This window comes from Siniperca chuatsi, linkage group LG21 (assembly GCF_020085105.1).
Source record: "Siniperca chuatsi isolate FFG_IHB_CAS linkage group LG21, ASM2008510v1, whole genome shotgun sequence".
NCBI lineage: Eukaryota > Metazoa > Chordata > Actinopteri > Centrarchiformes > Sinipercidae > Siniperca > Siniperca chuatsi.
This window is the reverse complement of record NC_058062.1, coordinates 17,473,536-17,492,617: the sequence shown is the minus strand read 5'-3', so window position 1 is coordinate 17,492,617 and position 19,082 is coordinate 17,473,536. Positions and strand designations below refer to the sequence as shown.

Genomic DNA, 19,082 nt, shown 5'->3' with positions numbered 1-19,082 from the left:
TCAGCCAGCCTGACAATACAGTTACTGGATTTGTGTTACAGCTTAAAGCTCAGCTCAGGAGACTCTGAGTTGAAGACATTTAGTCATTTTTATTAGCCATGCTATCACCATGGCTCTAGGGATGACAGTGACGGTCAGTCAGTTGGCCCACCACTTAGGTTCACACCGAAATATCTTAATTTTGATACACACATCCAAGGTGCCCAGATGATTAATCCTACTGACTTTGGTGATCCCCTGACTTTTCCTCTAGTGCCACCATGAGGTTCACATTTATGGTTTTGAGTGAAATGTCGCAACAACTATTGGATCGAACACCATAGCATTTGGTGCGTACGTCCATGCTCCCTCAACTTTGGGGATCCCTTAACTTTCCATCTAGCACATCAAGTCACAATTTCAATTTGTCCAATACTTTGGTTTATGACTAAATACCTGCAAAAGTAACAACATTCCCATCAGCCTCCGCTGTACAAATGTTAGCATGCTAACACGCTAAACTAAGACGTGAACTTGGTAAATACATAAAAATAAGTCTGCATCAAAAAATCTAAATATTCTTAAGTCAGATAACATGTGCATGTTTTTGTCTAACAACCTTTTTTGTTCAAAGACCTTGAATACGACTGTGCAGACAGCTAATGGGTTAGGGGAGGGCTGTGGGTTCAGTATCCCTTTAGGGGCAGAGGTGTTTAATTATGGGCTTTCACATAGTCTGGCTGTGTTTAGTGTGGCTCATCCTGTGTGTCTGTTTGACAATGAAGGAAGCCTGAGAGTCCTGAGGAATGATGAATTCACAGACTCCTGCGGTTTCTTAGAATTAGTTAGAGGCTTTTTGATAATAAGAGATTAGGATCAACAGGTATGTAGGCAAAACAAAGTTAACTTTGGTGTGTGTGTGTGTGTGTGTGTGTGTGTGTGTGTGTGTGTGTGTGTGTGTGTGTGTGTTACCCATTTTACACATTGTTTTCATGTGGTGTGCCTTTTTCAGTATAGCTATAGGAATTGGGAATGGACAGTGTTAAAACACATCTACACAAGTGGAAACACACACGCATACACACACACACCCATCTCATACTTCCACCATTATTCATCCTGTAAACAAGGTTAAAAACAGTACAGTCTTTGACAGTGAGCCATAAAAAAAAGATTTAATGAGCAATGAGAGGTAGGTCTCCTCCCCAGCATCCCTGTATAAATCTTAGCGGGACAGGCCAGGAGGTGACCTCTATATTTTACTGCTGTTTCATGAACATGTTTCCCTGGGCATTTAAAAAGGAGATTTTTCCCCATTAATCATTCCCACAGCTGTCGGAGGTCGCTGCTCATGTAAATTACAGCGCATGATTTAAACAAGTTTTATTACTTGCTTGATTAGAGCGACATTAATAAATGAAAAGCTGTGCATACTTATCAGTACTCTCATTCTCCGGGTCAAGACACTGCAATCAGAGGTTTAATGTTAAAGCTTTGGCGGTTTAAATGTAGACTTTGATTAGTTTTGAATAGGTCTTGCCCTTCATACAGTTCACAGGTTAACGTCCTCACACCCCAGTTATTTCTGTAAGAGGAGGGATGTGCCAACACAGAGGCTTGCTACTTTGCAAGGACCTCAGTAACAGGATGCTCGGCAGTGGCATTTGCTTTGTCAGTGATGAATCATGTATCAGGTGTAAACAACAGTGTTTAATGAAACGTTTGGGGAAGGCACAGCCTCCATGGTCAATCAATACCTTCTCATCTGTGTCTGCGAGTCTAATTTACCATGTGATTTATCATCGTGAACTTCTTTGGGGCTGACCTGCGTGCTAAGCCCAGCGGTTGTCAGCTATGTGACGAGAACGCAGCTCTCCTGACGTCACGTTTCACAGGGATCTTATAATCTCAGCTTTTCGCTCTGTCAGTCACACTCCTCTGAGGGATGGAGGGGGCGAACAGGAGAGAAGTGGTGCTGCTTGGCACCCCACCAGCTCAGGATGTGGAGCAGAAGCAGCATCAGATAATACCTCCTGCTGAGAGTGCAGGCAGCCATTGGTCCATCTGTTCTCCCCTCTGAATCACTGTTCCCCAAATAGAAAGCTGCTGTCTCACCACTTTATATATCTCAATTCTCCTCCTCACTCCTTGTTAGAGGTGTTAAGTTTAATGATCACATTTTCAGTACGTGAAGTAAGATCATCTTCCTTTCAAGGAGAGAATGTGAAATGTCATGTACTTCCTGCTATCAGCTATCAGTGTAAAATCTTGAAATTGGTATGAGATCAGCATCAGCAGGATTTATCAAGAAAGTGTGACTGTATCTATAGTAAAAAAATATATATAAAAATCCCTATCTCCTTGTTCTTTTATCTCCTCTTCCTATGACAAATTTTAGTATCTCTTTCCACTTTGCTTTCACACCCCCTATCTGACTTTCTCCTGTGTTCTTCCTCCTCTGCCAGGGTACCATCACAGCCTCCCATCATCCCCATACTCCACTGGACCAGAGGGTCAGAGGTTACCTTCATCTGGGACATTGTCGTCAGAGTTCCTCAACCAGGGTGTTCCCGTAAAGATTCTGCTGTTGGTGTGCAACGCTGCAGGGGCAGGCCAACAGGCTGTTAGGTATTTATATCAACTGACTCTTTGCTTATATCAGAGTTTAAGCTAACATTAGCTGCTCTGTCCTGCTCTGTATTTGGTTTTGGGAAGATAACACTCTCCAGCCAAACTTGCATAAGATAACATTACGTTGCTCTACCTGTGTTGGAGGTGTGTCAAGCAGGAAAGCAGGAGTAGGACCCAAAATGCAGACACCATGACAAAGCAGGTGCAGTTCAATATTTAATGGAAATGAAAAAATGTTTACACTGATTTCAGGCAGGCAGTGGTCAGAATCAGGCAAGAAGTCCAACAATGGCAAAACCCATCAGACAGGGAGCAGGTAACGTACAAAATTCATGTAAGATAGAAACGAAACTCAGAGGTAATCCAAAATAATCATGGATACAATGACGATCTGACACAGAGGAAAGGATGGACACGGACTAAATACACTCAGGTAGGGGAGACAACGAGGCACGAGACAGGAAGCAAAACTACAAGACACGTGAGGGAAGGAGAATATTTCCAAATAAAACAGGAAACATCAATAGAAGACATGAAACCAACACTAAGAGGCAGAGCAGGACATGACAGCCTGCAATACGTGAACAATGCTGCTCCTTTATTCATCACCTGATGAGGATGCCAGGACCTTTGCCTGGGACAGTTTTAGCATTAGCCGTATGTATTTTAGGACCCCTTTACAGGGCTCTTGTTTTAAAACGAATCAATTCAAGACAAAGTTTTCAACCAATTGAGTTTTAGCATAAGCATTAGCTTGCTAGCTTCAGCTGACATTGACAGGCGTAGCAACAGTAACTTGAGGAGGGGTGAGGGGCTTAGCAAAATGTCAACTCTTAGCTTTTCTGACTTGATTGTCAGTCATTAAGATTTGTGTCGGTTTCGCAGCTTCTCAGCAGATGTGAGCTTTATGTACAGTAGCTCAGTCCACATTATATCTAGCCTTGCTCTGGTGGAGCATGTCAAGGTCATGTTAGCTCCCTGTTACAGAAAGGGCTGAGTTTCAAATCAGTCAAATGACAAATCTAACATCTGGCACGATAGAGATCAGACACTCATCTCCCTGACAGAGTCCAGAGAGATCAATATAAGTGAGCTCGCTGTGGGAAAGTCCAATCCCGGCCAAGTTTCTCCTTCAAATGCTTCACCGTCGTTGATCAAACCACCCACCTATCTCGCTCTCATCAGATGACAGCTGGAGGACTTTGTCTGCGCCAAGAAAATGACATTGGAGTCACATACTTGTTTCTCGCTTTGGTTGTCTGTTGAATATCATCACAAGTGCGTTTCTGAAAATCAGCAAAGTGTGAAAACTCTGATTTTGTAGGTCTGTTGAAACTGTGAAACCAATAGATAGCAGTAGATAAGGATTTAATAAAGTTTCACATTTTATGTGTGAAACCCAAATGTTCACTGTGTTTGCATTAGTTCTCTTGACAGTTAGCAATTTGGTATCATGACATTTTACTTCTGTTGCATCTGGATAGGGAAAATAAAAAACAGTATAAATTTAGACTTCTAAATGTAATCACTTAGGTTGGGGAAGTTAACATTCACTGGGAATGAGGAGCTAGAGAGTTGCTAACACAATGTTAAAGGCCTTAAACCATACAGCAAAAGAATGGAATTGTACTTTTAAAGTCATTTTCCCTCCTATTTTGTTGTGTATATTGTCTGTTCCCATGCCGTGGTCACTGCAGCTGTTGCCCCTCAGCCACCACAGAATGTTAATGGTTACCATCCTGAACAGTAATCCAGTAATCCTAATTTATTTTGTGGATCTCCGCTGTATTTATGTATGATGTAATGGGAAAATTGTATGACTGAGGATGTGTTTGATTTCTACAGTTTTGTTTCAGTGTCTCTAATAATCTAAAAAAAAAAACATGAGAAACAATTAAAAAGAAAAAAATAGTGTCTTTATAGATGCAACAAAGCTTGCTTCTCATTCATTACTCTTCTGTTCCTACTGATTAATCTGCAGCTTTATAACACCCCATCGTCATTCACTGTGTATGTGCCTGTGTGTGTCTTTGTTTGTCTCTTTATGCACATGCATGCTCACATGGCCTCCTACTAATAAATCTCAAGCATACAATGGAGGCCTGCCCTCAATTAAATGTGTATTATCATTAATGTGACATGTGATCTATCATTTCAGAGGGATGGTTGTCCCTCTCCTCATAAGCTATTTTCACTCCTTATTATCTCTCGCTGTCCTTCTATAGATATGCTGTAATGAAAATTCTGCTCTAATGCTGATAACGTTAATAAATTATTATTTACATTACAATAGGATAAGGAGACGTGTGAGCCGGTCGGGGCTAACGTGGAGTGGTTGAGTAAGAGCGTTGTGAGCTGTCATTTTAACTTTTATTTATTCCTGTTCAAGGTTTGGACCTCCATTCCTAATGAGGGAGGACCGGTCTATTTCCTGGGACCAGCTGCAGCAGAGCATCCTCAGCAAGCTTTATTACCTGATGATCAATGGAGCCCAGGCACAGGTACTAGACAGCTAATAATAATAATGTGATAATTGATCCATGTAAGGAAATTCAGTTTTTTTTTTCCTTGCCCCCACTTAAGGGTTTTATCAAAACACAGTGCCAGGAGCTGGTAAGGATTCATTGACTCACATACAGACTCTTTAGCATAGCAGATGCTTGAACCATTGTCCTCGGATTAAACCGTGCCTGTCATCTGGTGACATCCAGTCAAGGGACAAAAATTGATATGAAACACAACTCAAAGGATCTGCAAGTTAATGCAGTGAAAAAAGACATGTCATGTGCTATAAGGACAAAAGTATTCATTCCAACCTGGACATATACTATACATTCTGCAAACCGCCACAACATCAGCTAGAGTTTATTATTTATTATTATTATTATTTAGTATTATTATTATTATTATTACCCTTGGGGTAAAGTTACAGTACAGCCCTGTAATAAGTCAATAGAAATTGGTCCATGATGCTTGTAAAACTTAGATTTAATAGCCGTGTCGTGTGGGCGGGTTTGTTTTGAGCACCAGCTGGAGGCAGAGAGGGGACATGGTTCCTCCTGCCGTGCCAGCTGGCGCACCTGTTCCAAAACAGGTTTATTGGCTCTGGACAGAGCAAAGCATGCCCACACAATGGCGCGGTGTGGTACAGGTGGGGGAGCTCAGAGTGCCAGCTGGAGGCAGAGAGGAATTGGTTTCCTCTCGCTGCACCCACTGGAGCACCAGACCAGAGTCAGGTTAACTGGTTTGGGATACTCGCTCACTGATACACAGAGAGACACTTACAGTCAAAGACAGACAGAGACACTTAGTATATGGCTGTTCTGTCCTGTCATCCAGGCCATTTGTTTCCTGGTTTGTGTATTAATAAATGGATAGATTGTGGACAAAGCTGCTTCTCTTTTTGGAGAGCCCTGTTTAAAACCACATCAGTGACTCTGTGGCACGGTCATGTTTGTCCAGAGAACATGTTGTCCTCTTATTTCCCAACAATAGTATTATTGGCCTGTTTCCGTGCCAGTCTCTGGCTGCAGTAGCCCTCTGCCCTCTTTACTGTCAGTATTAAGAGTAAATATTGTGCTTTCTCAGGAGGTCAAAGCTCTTTTCAGTGAAGGCTGTGTAACAGACTTCAGTCTTGGGATGTTAATAAGGAGTTCTTTCCTAAATGTACACAGGATGGAAACGGTAATCGAAACTGCAAATGAATAAGGACTTTAAAATAGGTGAATAACACTACACTTACAAGAAAGCACTTCATATTAAGTTGAATGATAATGAGCATGTGTGTGTGAAGCCAATCAGTACAATCAGCGATCCAAATGCAAACAAAAGGGTCAGCCCCAGCAAAATGCAGTACTGAGTGTTTAATTTACTAAATACGAATTAACACTGTGCAGATGTTTATACTAATACAGTAGACACTATACTTTTTAGTCACAATAATCTCATAATTGAGTCTAAAAAGACTTTATATTCAGAAATTCATCTTTCTCTCCCCTGAACTGCAGTGACAAAATATTAATAATTATTGCAATTATGCAAATGCAGTTATTACATTGTGATGCTGGAAAACCTTTGTTAAGCCTAAAGTTACACAAAATACTAATTTTCCATAATTTGTCAGATTATTCCATTTTATATGTTAATAAACCTTTAATTTATATGGCCAAGTTACAGATTGGACCTTTTAATATTTTCATATCTTTAGGTACCGCCCTGATTCCATTCTCACAATGAACATTATAATATATTTGCATATATATTGCTGTGACAGGCTATAGGGCAGTGAGTGCTAATGAGACTTGATTGGGTCAGAAGGTGAGTATTTGGCCTGCCGGTCTTCCATGCGTGGCTACTGCTGGTGTGACTACTGGAAAACATGGGATGTAATGATGCCAATGCAAACAGCTTAGCTTGCTTAGATGCACCCCTGCTGTATGTCACTGTTAGATCAATTATTTACTTCACTCAAGCCAATTCCATCTTCTTGCTTGTATCTGCTTGCTCACTTGCTTGTACTGTATACTTGCCTGTGTTTCAGCATCTGATTGTGTGCAGTAGCATGCTGTTAATCACGTAGCCAAACAGATTTCCAATCAGTGGCTCTCCCTTCGTGGATCCAGCTGACACACACAAAGAGCAATAAAGAGCCATATAGAGCATGGGTTGTACAAGAAAACTGTTGACCAACTTGCTGCACATAAGTCAGTGTTCTTTAAGAAGTGTCAGGAGAGAGAGGATGAGAAGAGTCAGGTGCAACGTTTTCAGTAACTCTGTTGGAGATCTGTATTCTCCTTTGTGCCCCACGCTGTCAGCCTTGTAATTAAAACCAGGCTTGTACAGTATAATCACTTTGCTGGATCTTACCTCTGCCAAGAAAGGAGCAACGCTCAGAGCAGATGTTTGCTCTAAATCTTTTATCTGAGCAGAATCTGTAGTTTTCTTGCATCAATGAATTACACTCACAAGTGGATTTTTCCGCTACTGTCTAATTTTAACTTCAGCAAAGATGCGATTCAAAAACAAAAAACACGGCCTCTCTGACAGCCATTTTTCCTTCTACTGACATCACTTGACATCTTCATTTCAGCAGTGGCTGGCTTGATGCTCACTAACGCACACATAGCAATATAATACGCTACAGTACACTGCTGACTGCACATTCATCTACAGCACTGATGTTAACAGTCAGACAAGCATTCTCGCAAACTCACGCCTCCTCTAGCTAGACCTCTGGTGCAAACCCGGAAAAGGACTACGTTTTTGTTGAGGGGACACTGAACTGGCCCTGAACATTGCATACTAAGACAAAATCCCTCTGTACACACACAATGAACATATTGAATATAATGAAACATGTCTACTTTTAATGGGTTGTAATTGGAGATCTTTTGCCTTGTCATGCACAAACAAAGCCACAAACATTCCTCACCTCACACCACCCTCACTGAACACACACCAGTGATTAACCTTGGTCGAAAATAAGGCAGAGGATTTTCTCATGGTGAAACATTACAAACTCTTGAGTCTCCACCCGTGTCCGTGGAGCTCTCATGCTCATGCACACCTCCGACAGGATGCTGAGATGACTTTTCACAGGTTTTCTCCTCCTCTTCTCGACAGTCACGCTGACAGGGGTGACATTTCTCAGAGCCTGACCAGATCTCCGATGCTCGTTTGTTCGTTTTTCTTCTCACTCACACTTACTGTCTTTCACACACACACACAAACACACACACAAATAGTGTGTTTACACCCACTGGTTTCTGGTGTTACTCTCACACGTTCCTCTTCATCTGCCTCAACTGCGTGGAAAATAAATCATGAACACACCAACATGCATACATACACACACAGCACAATATTTTAATGTAGAAAGGAATTTTTGTCCCAACCTTTTTTACACAGTCGATGGTCCCAACCTCATAAGTTACTGTTGCTTTCCGTTCTCGCTCAGCATATGCAGTTTACAATGATAACGGTGGCAGATTTACCCCTCAAAATTCGCAGTAATTTTTGAAACAAAGGTCCTTGATTTCAGACAGAGGTAGACAAAAACAGCTTCTCATTTCTTCCTGACAATCGTCAGTTTAGCAGCAGATTTTATCAGCTGTAGTTAGCTAACTAATGTAGCTAACATTAGCTACATGAGTTTGTTAAAAATGCTACTTTTTAATGTTTCCAGCATAGAAAAGTCCAGAGCATCTTGTAAAAGGGTCTTATACATGGCTACATACATGATATCGGACTAAAAGACTGAGGCTAAAGCTACATGTAGCAAAAAGTTAGCTGCCTTATCAGTTGATAATCCATGTAGCGGACATGGAAATAAACAGCATTGTTCTTGTATTGCAGTGTAGAGCTAGTTAGTCCTAGTGTTATGAGTATGAAAAGGTAAAATGTAGAACCAGACAGTTTTTTATTCTAACATAACTGTTTAGCTGTATACTTGGACAAGCAAGACAAAGGTTCGATTTGTGCTTAATTGTTTGAATTATCATACACTGTGTTTCCCTTTTCATGCTACAAGAGAAAGGGCTTTTAGGGTGAGAACCAATGTGTTTGGCGAACATAACACTATCACAGATAACAGGTTTTGCTTAGGTCACATGAGTGTAAACTTTCCGAAATCCAATAAAGTGCAGGACAGAGCTGCTAATGTTAGCATACACTGTGAAAAAGTAACATTCAGGGCCGGGTTCCACACGGTGGGAAAATACTACACAGTGGATGTGCTAGTTGTAAAAGGGGCTTTTTTAATGTAACCTCACTTACTTCACAAACTAATGTAGTATGAAATGCCCCTGGCCTCAGAAGTAATGCTCAGTTAACACTGTAGGTAGTAAGCTAATTAGCCAGACATGCTAACATTTGCAGCTTGCATTAGAGCAGATAAACACACTGGGAATCCATTTGCAATGGATCCGTTTTAATCAGTTCCTTAATCCAAAGCTTGACAGGCCTGTTGTGAAGCTAAGCTAGCATTGGAAAATTGCTGTTTGGGTGAGAGTAGTGAAGTTTATCTCATTAAAGCACGGCCAATTCATGCACAGTCAAATGTATGTATCATATTTTAAAGGAATTTTCCCCTGGTTTTTTGGGGAAAAATCCTATTCCTGAGAAATTGGAATTGGTCGGACTCTTTGGGTGGTCTTCACATGTACACACAAGCCTCTGGAACTCACAGTAAGCCCAAGCAAGTCTGTAATGAAAAGAAAACTTATTTTGAGTTTATACTTGTCATCTAGCATTACAGGTTTTTTTTTTTTGGTTTTTTTTTACACAGCAGATTGAAAATGAACACACAGAAAAGTTGATGAGTTCTCTGGAAAAGCAACACACGGCACCTCGACACCACAGGGAAGTTGATGCCTGCGGTGTCCATAAACACATGATGCTGAAACGCTGAAGAGAAGATAATATAGTCTTAGTTACTCGGCTCTGCATGTGTACTCAAAATAAGGGCATGAGACCAAAATGTTACTTGGACATCAAGTAGTTCTGCTGCAGTATCTCAGCAGCCGACTGGCACTTGTGATACTGATACTTTAAATAGTACTGTAGCCTATATTGCATATGCGAGGCAGTAATTCAGAAGTATTGTGTAACTTCCCCTAAGGGTTATGCATTCCAGAGGGTTCATGTGTTCAGCATATCAATATTGTTGTTGCTTTAGTACGCTCCTTGTCATCAGAAAGACCCTGCTGGATCGAGTTTTCCTCACAGGACTTTGAGTGGGTGTTTGTGTTTGAGCTCAGCCAGCAGCTACACACTAGATTTCACTGGAACAAGAAGAGACAATTTCATTTTTGCAAAGCGCTCCTTCATTCCTAAAGCACCTCCACTCTAAGTAGATCTCAGAGTAATATAAGCATGCTTTGAAGGAGGAGAAAAAGATATTCGTACCGTATTTGTTCTTTCTTTTTTCTTCTCAACTCGGGCTTTGCAGTCCAGTCGAGAACGATGTGAGTGAGTAGTCCAATAATCTATGGTTTTATTAAAAAAATATTAATAATATAAAAGATAATATTTTGAATGCAAACAAAACTTTGACACCACTGTGTTCCATGTTGAGGTGCTACATGTTTATTAAAGTTGAACTGCTGTGAGCTCAAAATGTCAGGTCTTGGCCTATATTTCACGATGGCCCACTTTGTTCTCGTCTGTCTTTTTGTTGGCCTGTTAGCCTGTTCACAGCAAAAATTTTAAATATAACCCCGAGAGTGTAAAAATATGCCAGTGTTTATAAAAACTCACTCCCAATTCAACATTTTTTAAATCTTTTTGAACAGCTGTCCAAGTATGAGTGGACAAACAAGATTCCAATCAGCATGTGCCAGCAACAAATGACTAAAATGTCAACACAGGAAATCTTAGTCAAGTTCTTTAACGGTGTTGGCTGCAAACACTGATTTTTATCATTAAGTGTTAATGACTTCTACAGAAATTGTGAAGCTTTTGGCCATATTGTGTGTGCCAAAGATTAATAGACTGAACAAACCTCATCCCTGGTCTCTCCCTTTGATCACGGGAGACATGGAGTGTGAGAAAGACCGTCCCCAGTTTATCTGATGCTAGTGGTTAAATGTTTGAAATAATTCTTTGGCGCAGAAAGCCAATCACTCACCTTGTCTGAAGTCCTACAGGACCTACCATGTTGTATGATGGGAAGATGGAAGTTGTTGTACCTTTTTTGAATTAGAGAATGAGAGCCCGAAAAAAACGTTTGTGCTGATGAGCCAGAGTCTGCACAAAACACCTTGATTTGCTGTCTAGAAAACTGCACATCCTCTGCTTTGATGAAAAGGGAAACATCAGTACTTACACAAACCATATGAAACTTAACTATGATCGTCAGTCTTCTTTTGCACACACACATATTGGAATCATAAACCAATTTCAGCCCACATTTTTATGATCTGAAGTCTCCAAACTGAGCAGTCATTTTGACTGAACACAGTAAAAGTCATGAGGAATGTTGCTGCTGCTGCTGCTGCTTCTTCAAAATCCTGAGCTATGTGGTCTCATTTGGCAATCATGAAACTATCTCATCCCAGTTGTGCAAAACCATGATGGGTGAATAACACCACGAAACTACAAGCACCAACATTTCTCATAACTTGTTGTGGTGAATCAGTGTGGTGGCAGTGCTCATTTTAGACCTTAACTAGACTTAATAGTCCACAGCCCTGCTAGCGGCTCTGTGAGGATGTAGTTAAGCACAGCGGTGCTTAGAGCTAAATGCCAACATCAACATACTAACATGCACACAATGACAATGCTAACATGCTGATGTTTAGCATCTTAGTTTAGTGTGTTAGCATGCTAACATTTGCTAAATAGCACTAAACACAAAGTACAGCTGAGGCTGATGGGAACGTCATAAACAGAAATACTGGACAAACTGAAAGTTTCATCTGAAGATGGCACTACATGAAAAGTCTGAGGATCACTAAAGTGATTATAATTCATCCTGAGAGGAACATGAATGTTCATTTATTAAATAGTCCACAAAGTTAAAACTTATAGTATTTGAGGAGAGCATATGTGGGAGGCTTAATTTAGAAATGTTAAGTCCTGAAAGTTTATAGTATTGTTGTTTATACTCTTGTTATGAAAAGCATTAAAAAAAAAAATGTTGCCTTTCTTTCAGAATACCAGAGTGCTGTTCAACATCCGTGTGGTGGGAGGGTCAGCATTTTACAGCTACCTGTCACCTCAAGACGGGCGGCCACTTTACCACCCTGCTGTCGACAGGTGAGGGTGTCGAAAATACATGAAACATCAAGTAAATTCTGGCGGAGGACTGATGGCCCACAGACGCTCAGCTGATCAGCATGAGCTGGCTCTCATGGTCTCCAAACACATTCAAACAAGTTCTGCTGTTCTGGATGTGTTAATTGATTTTCCCCTCCATCACCAGAGCTCACCATACGTATAATTGGCTTTTCTTAACTTTTATTGGCTTTTGTTCTGCACAGTTTGGGGGATGTTAATTGCACTCCCTCCTGAATCCTGAAAGCCTGTGAGGCCAAATAAAAGCGATTAATCATTCATGCAATAAAAGATCCTGTATCCTCTGTTTACCTGGTAAAATATATTTCTGCAGGTGTCAACACTGTAAGCACGCAGTCCAGGGTAACTGTTATCATTTGAGCTGACTGGCTGTGTGAACACTAACTTCTTCTATTATTAGCTTAGAGGATTATTAGATTATTCTAAATGTGTTATTTGTAGAATTACTGGTGTTACGGTCAAAACTTTCAATGCTGAAATGACCAAATGTTCCCACAGGCTCATTCCAGTTTGATCTAATGTAATACATTTTAATTCAATTCAAATGTGCTCTAATCTAATCGAATAGTTTTTCCTGAGAAAGGCTACAACTACAGACAGGCAGCCAGTTACTGGAGACATTTTGACATAAAAACACGTTACACACTAGTATGAAGTTCAGCACTTTTTGATGATTGGCACAGTCTATACAGATGTTCTGAAGCAGATGTTTAGTTTTGTATCTTCATTTTATGTAAACCATACCAACTGTAAAGGTTAGACCTGATTTTACAGCGTGGACTGAAACGTGCCGACATTTTATCCCTTTTCACAAATGCGTGTCTGAAGGCTTTCACTTGCAGAAGTGAATTGCTATTTTAAAGGGGCCTTTTGGCAAGGTCTTGAAATGACTCCCATTTGTGTAGTTGCTAAGAACAGTTCATTCATTCGTTGAATGGTGCCGATGGGGGCAAATGCTTTTGAAATCTTTTGAAACGCAAATGTGCAGCGCCCTGTATCCTAGAAACTAATGTAATGATAGTGTTTGAACTCTAATGATTCAGAAATATGCTCTGTTCCCAAGTCAACCCACATCAAACAGTACAAGAATGTACTAGTGCAAGTGTTTTAGTCCACTGTGTTCACTCCTATCAGCCTCTGTAAACTGTCTTGTGTCTATGTGTAATGTCATATACATCACTGTGTTTCTTATACCAGAAGATATGTTGACGTAATCTTTAGTATGCACTTACCAATTGACTTGTTACAGTTTGCTAGCAGTGTGGCTATATGGGTGGAAATGTCTGTTGGTCACTCACCACTTTGGTCCAGACTGAAATGTCTCAGCAACTGTACAGCGGTGATCCCTTAACTTTTCACCTAGCGCATAATCAAGTATCAATTTCAATTTGTCCAATCCTTTGGTTTATGACCAAATACCTGCAAAACTAATGGCATTCCCATCAGCCTCAGCTGGACGTTGGGTTCAGTGCTAATTAGCAAATATTAGCATTCTAACTTAAGATGGTAAACATGGTAAACATTATTCCTGCTAAACATCAGCATGTTAGCATTGTCATTGTGTGCATGTTTGCTTTTTGTACAGTTTTATTTTCATTTTCCAAATATAAATTGACCCTTATCATATACACTTCACATAAACATAAAAAGGACATTCAGTTCAGTCATTGTGAGCATGTTAGCATGCTGATATTAGCATTTAGCTCAAAGCACCATTGTGCCTAAGTATATTTTGAGCTGCATGCATGGCTGTAGTCTTGTTCTCTAATATTCAAGTGAATAGTGCCACATATATATGGTAGATTCTTGCTCTTTCTCTTGTATCAACAGAGATTTCTTTGAAAGTGTGTTTGTGATGCTACTTGCAACCACTTCTCACAATGTGATCTGTTGAAGACTGTGAGATGTGACTGAGATCCCTGGAAAAAGCTACTAAGTGGACCTTGAATAAGGATCATTTTGTCAATTTACTGTTGATGTGTTGAAGCTCAGCTGTGAACAACTGGGAGCTGTGTTTCGTTATGAGTGCTATATCAAAATCAGTGAAGTATACAGTACCTTTATATTGTACTGTAGCTTTTATAATACATTTGCTTACCTAAAACATCCACAGCTAAATCCCCAATACAGTCCCACACAGTCACTCTCACACACACACACACAGATAAAGTAAGACACAAGCAACAAGCAAATGTCATCCACTGTTGCCTTATCAAACTTGCCTCTGTCTGAGCTCATGTAGCAAACCATTCATGCCTCACTGTGGTAATGCTGACACCTAGTGGTTAAAAAGCCTTGATACACATGCACTCAAATTATTTTAATAAGGTTACCGTAAATTTACTGTAAATGTAAAAGCATATTTCAAAAAGCACGGTAGAAGTGAAACATCATGTCACGTCATGTTAGACCAGTTAATGGAATGCTTCTTCCTCTACACTGAATGACCTTTCACCTTTATGTCTTTTAGAGTTCTGAAGCTCTGCGGCTCAGGAGGACCTCCACATGTGAAGCTCATCATCGAATGGGAGCACAGAATCAAAGACTGGTCAGTTTGTTATCTATTACAGACCACCACCTATTTACTCAGGCATGTTTCTCTCTGAACCTGACATAAAACTACTCTCTGCATGTTTTCTATAACCACCCCTTCGTGTCCTGGGGCCACAGCCTGTTTGGTAACATTCAGGAGGAGGTGGTGAAGGATGCAGAGAGCGTGAGGAATCAGCAGCAGCAGCATGTCCAACAGTACAGCTGCACCTTGGATGAGTGCTTTCAGCTCTACACCAAAGAGGAACAGGTAGTCAGTCTGTTATCATTTGATACCTGCAGCAACCAGCGGCTCCATTAAGAGCCATGTCTCCTGACAGTGAGCCTCCCGAATCCCTACCTAATCAACCCTACCTAATGTCATTTTAATACTGTTGTTGTCAATGTTTCTTCAGAGTAAGCAGGCGATAGCAGCGGTCATGTAACTAAAACAACATGCTGTTTCTCATTTTAATTCGCACAATTAAGTTATCATAGTTTTTGCCATTCTGCAGCAGCTATAACTACTGAACAGGAACAGTGTGAAATAGTTGTACATTTATGCGTACAATATAAACAACGGATCCAGAGTTAAATTATATCAAACATTCAAGAATATAAAAGATCTTTAGTTAATTGGAGCTTGGATGTGTTACCAATAGATTGGATTTTTTCTTAACTTTAATTTTTCATTTAATTTATGTATAACATGCTTTAGGTTTTATTTAATACTGATAATAAACATAGTGGCATATGGCAGATTTGCCACTTTCCATCAAACAGTAGACTTGGATAAACTTGGCCACACGTTCTCATCCGCAGCACACCTTACATTGTCCTTATAACCTTGTAAGGTCTTTCCCCCTTTCCTCACCTGGCCCAAGTCTTTCATAGAGGTCATCAAGGTATTAAATGAGGCGCTCATTGTTGTCTGCCCCAATGAGTGGTTTATGTATTTTTCTTTTCTTTTTAAATTTTTTGTGATGTAGATGTATCAGAATGTAGCAAAATGTAGTCAAATTTTACAGTAATTTTGTGTTATATGTTTGAGTTTTTCAAATAGTATGTAAACACACACAACAAAGTAGACTTGGAAATACACAGAGTTTTTGGTGGTGGTTGAGTTGGAGTGAGAAAACAGTCCATTCATTTTGAAAGACGTGGTCAGTGAATGCATTTTGTGTCAAAGCAATCAAAAGCTATCCACAGTCTAGTCCCCGCTGACTGGCTGTGAGATTGCTGTTGCTGTTACCTCGTGTCACCACCCAGTGGCGCTGCAGGCAGACGGATGGCACTGATGGGCCAGCTAAGCAACATTTCAACCTAAATGAGCAAACCTTAGTTATTCATGTAGCCTTTAGTTGCTCATATGTATGGGAGACACTTAAGTTGGGATTTATACATTGTGTGTGTCTCTGTCTGTTTGCATCCATATTATTTTTAATGTTGTTTTTTTTAAGAATCCCGGACTTTGCAAATTATTAATAATGTCAGTCATAAATGTTGCAATCACAATATTAGCATTTCCCTCACAACTTGTAAGTGAACCGGCTTTCAGAATAAGTTTGTTATTTTTTCTCTCTAAGCCATAAATAATGAAAACATAATATCATAATTATCGTATCCTCCTGTCCTCTTTTTTGAGTCCAGAGGTCACCTGCATTCCCACACACATGCACACACACTATATGATAAAATATGCACTCGCTGAGCACACACACAATATGAGTTATATCTCACTTGCGATTCACCCTGACACAAGAAAAAGGATTTTCGCGAAAATCTTCAGCACTTCACTGCCAAGTTTGAATGAATGACCTTGTTGAATACAGTGACTCATCGCTGCCCAGTATTCAAGATGGTAATCAGAGGGAGGCGGGAAAAGTGAACAAAACTAGTAGCCATAGCAACAGCTGCAAAATGTACATCCTGTTCCAAGTGAAGCTGATTAGGACTGTGAATTTCTGAGGTTCAGTTGTACATGCTTTCCAAGAATGTGATTAAGTGGAATAAGAAAGGAGGTTCAGATTTATCTGGAAGAGGTGGAGTAGAAGAGTGATTTTTGAGGCTCTGTCAGGTTGGTAAGTAGGCAGAGACTATTGACTGCATTGTTGTGTCTATTTCGTCCTCTTTTCTCCTTGTCCCCCACCAGCTTGCCCCAGATGATGCCTGGAAGTGCCCCCACTGTAAGCAGCTGCAGCAGGGCATGGTGAAGATGAGCCTGTGGACGCTCCCGGACATTCTCATCCTCCACCTGAAGCGCTTCAGGCAGGTGGGAGAGCGGAGGAACAAGCTCACCACGTTCGTGCATTTTCCCCTGGCGGGCCTGGACATGACGCCTCACATGGTGAGCCGCAACCACGGCACCCATCAGCCCCCTCTGCAGCCTGGCTGGAAACAGTCCAGACGACCTGACTTGGCTCCTCCCGACTTCCTGTACGATCTGTATGCTGTGTGCAACCACCATGGAGGAATGCACGGCGGACATTACACAGGTCTGAATAACTAACACCTTCTCAGGAAAGACCTGTTGTAATAATAATAATAACTTTATTTATATATATTTCAAAAACAGTTACAAAGTGCTTTACTGTAAAACAAGGAATAAAAAGTAAATAAAAACCAAAACATAAAAGATAAATCGAGATAAAATAATCCAAACCTATTGCAACAGATTAATAAGATAAAAATGAGGGGCTCGGACAATAAAGGCGGTCAGCAAAGGCCTGGTCATCCTTAGTGACACGGTCAGCAAAGGCCTGGTCATCCTTAGTGACAAGGCAAAATTTTGGAACCACTGGAAGCCTGGCAGCAGCGTTTTGTATCAGCTAGAGGCTAAAGGGAATTGCAATAGCACAAGAACGCATAAAAGCATGCATGACCTTCGCTAGATCTGCAAATGTAAGGAATTACTTAATTGTGGTTAAATGTCTCAGATGAACAAAACAGGACTGCACCACTTCAGTCACCTCAGCATCAAAAGACAGCTAAAATGACGCCTAGACTACAGGGCTCAGGGCATTTTTAGACATCTAACGTTCATCTCTCTCCATTGTCGCTGTGATTGCAGCCTTCTGCAGGAACTCAGTGGACGGCCAGTGGTACAGTTATGATGACAGCAGTGCTGAGCCGGTTCCAGAGGCGGAGGTGTGCACACGTGGAGCCTACATCCTCTTCTATCAGAGAAGAAACACCATCCCTCCTTGGTCTGCCAGTTCCTCAGTCACCGGTTAGTCCTTTCAAATACTCTGTTGCGGCTTGTTATATTGAGAACAGTCAGGTGGACTCTGCTTTACATCCTTTTGACAAAATATAGAAATAATGGAGGGACGGTAGGAGTGGATTATTTTTCCCTCTGTAATTTCAGTCTGCCAGTATTGTTTCGTGTGCTGCTTTTCAGCAGCATCAGTGTCATCTCAGTTACTGTTTTTAGCCAATAAAAGGCAGGTCGCCAGTGGTTGTAGAGCTGACGTGTTGCCAGCAAAGGTCTCCCTTTCCTGGAGTCAGAAGCATTCATCTTCATGGATTCAGCATAAAGAGAGTATTCACAAATGCTGATGGTACCCTGTGATCACATAGATTTCATTTTGCAGTGTGGATGGGATTGTTTCTTCTCTCTCACCGTGACTTTTGTGAGGAAAATTCAATGTTGCTGTGGGAAGCCTCGTGATGTCTTCCGGCGTACATGTTTACGACTGCCCCTGGCTTGTTTTTGGATAGAAAAAACACAAACTCCCTTCTTTTCTTTTCTTCTTTTTGCAGGATCCACCAGCTCATCCACCTCTGACCACTGGCTGGTCCGGCTGACGGGAGGCAGCAAGAGGGGTAGTGTGGTGTCAGGAGGACCCATCCCTGGACCTTCGGGGCCCATACAGGCCCCAGAGTCTCCTGAGCTGCCAGTGTTTGGAGATGAACCCCCCACAACAGTAGAAACAAGTAGGTATCTAGAGTTGCTCCTTGGTGTTCCATTACTCCCTACAATATTTAAAACTGATCCCAGAATGACCGTGTCTTGGTCAACGATCTCTGTCAGCGCTAACCTCTGTGACACATTGCGTTTTCTGCGACTGCTTCACAATTAAAGCCACCCTAGTGCGGGAATGAAAACTACCATATAGCGAGGTAATTACAGAATGTAAATACATTAA

At 41.0% G+C, this 19,082-nt stretch overlaps 1 protein-coding gene across 3 annotated transcripts in view; it reads left to right on the top strand.

The window, feature by feature from the left end:
- usp43b (ubiquitin specific peptidase 43b) overlaps positions 1–19,082 on the top strand; it is a 69,290-nt gene that overhangs the window by 46,586 nt on the left and 3,622 nt on the right. For all 3 annotated transcript variants that reach the window (XR_006376314.1, XM_044182400.1, XM_044182398.1), the window contains 8 exons: positions 2,445–2,607; positions 5,000–5,111; positions 12,263–12,366; positions 14,876–14,953; positions 15,076–15,205; positions 17,087–17,429; positions 18,005–18,163; positions 18,697–18,870. Coding sequence is in view for 2 of the 3 variants with exons in the window: in XM_044182400.1 (XP_044038335.1) it covers positions 2,445–2,607; positions 5,000–5,111; positions 12,263–12,366; positions 14,876–14,953; positions 15,076–15,205; positions 17,087–17,429; positions 18,005–18,163; positions 18,697–18,870 (1,263 nt within the window). In the remaining variant the exon portion in view is untranslated. The remainder of the gene's footprint in view (positions 1–2,444; positions 2,608–4,999; positions 5,112–12,262; positions 12,367–14,875; positions 14,954–15,075; positions 15,206–17,086; positions 17,430–18,004; positions 18,164–18,696; positions 18,871–19,082) is intronic.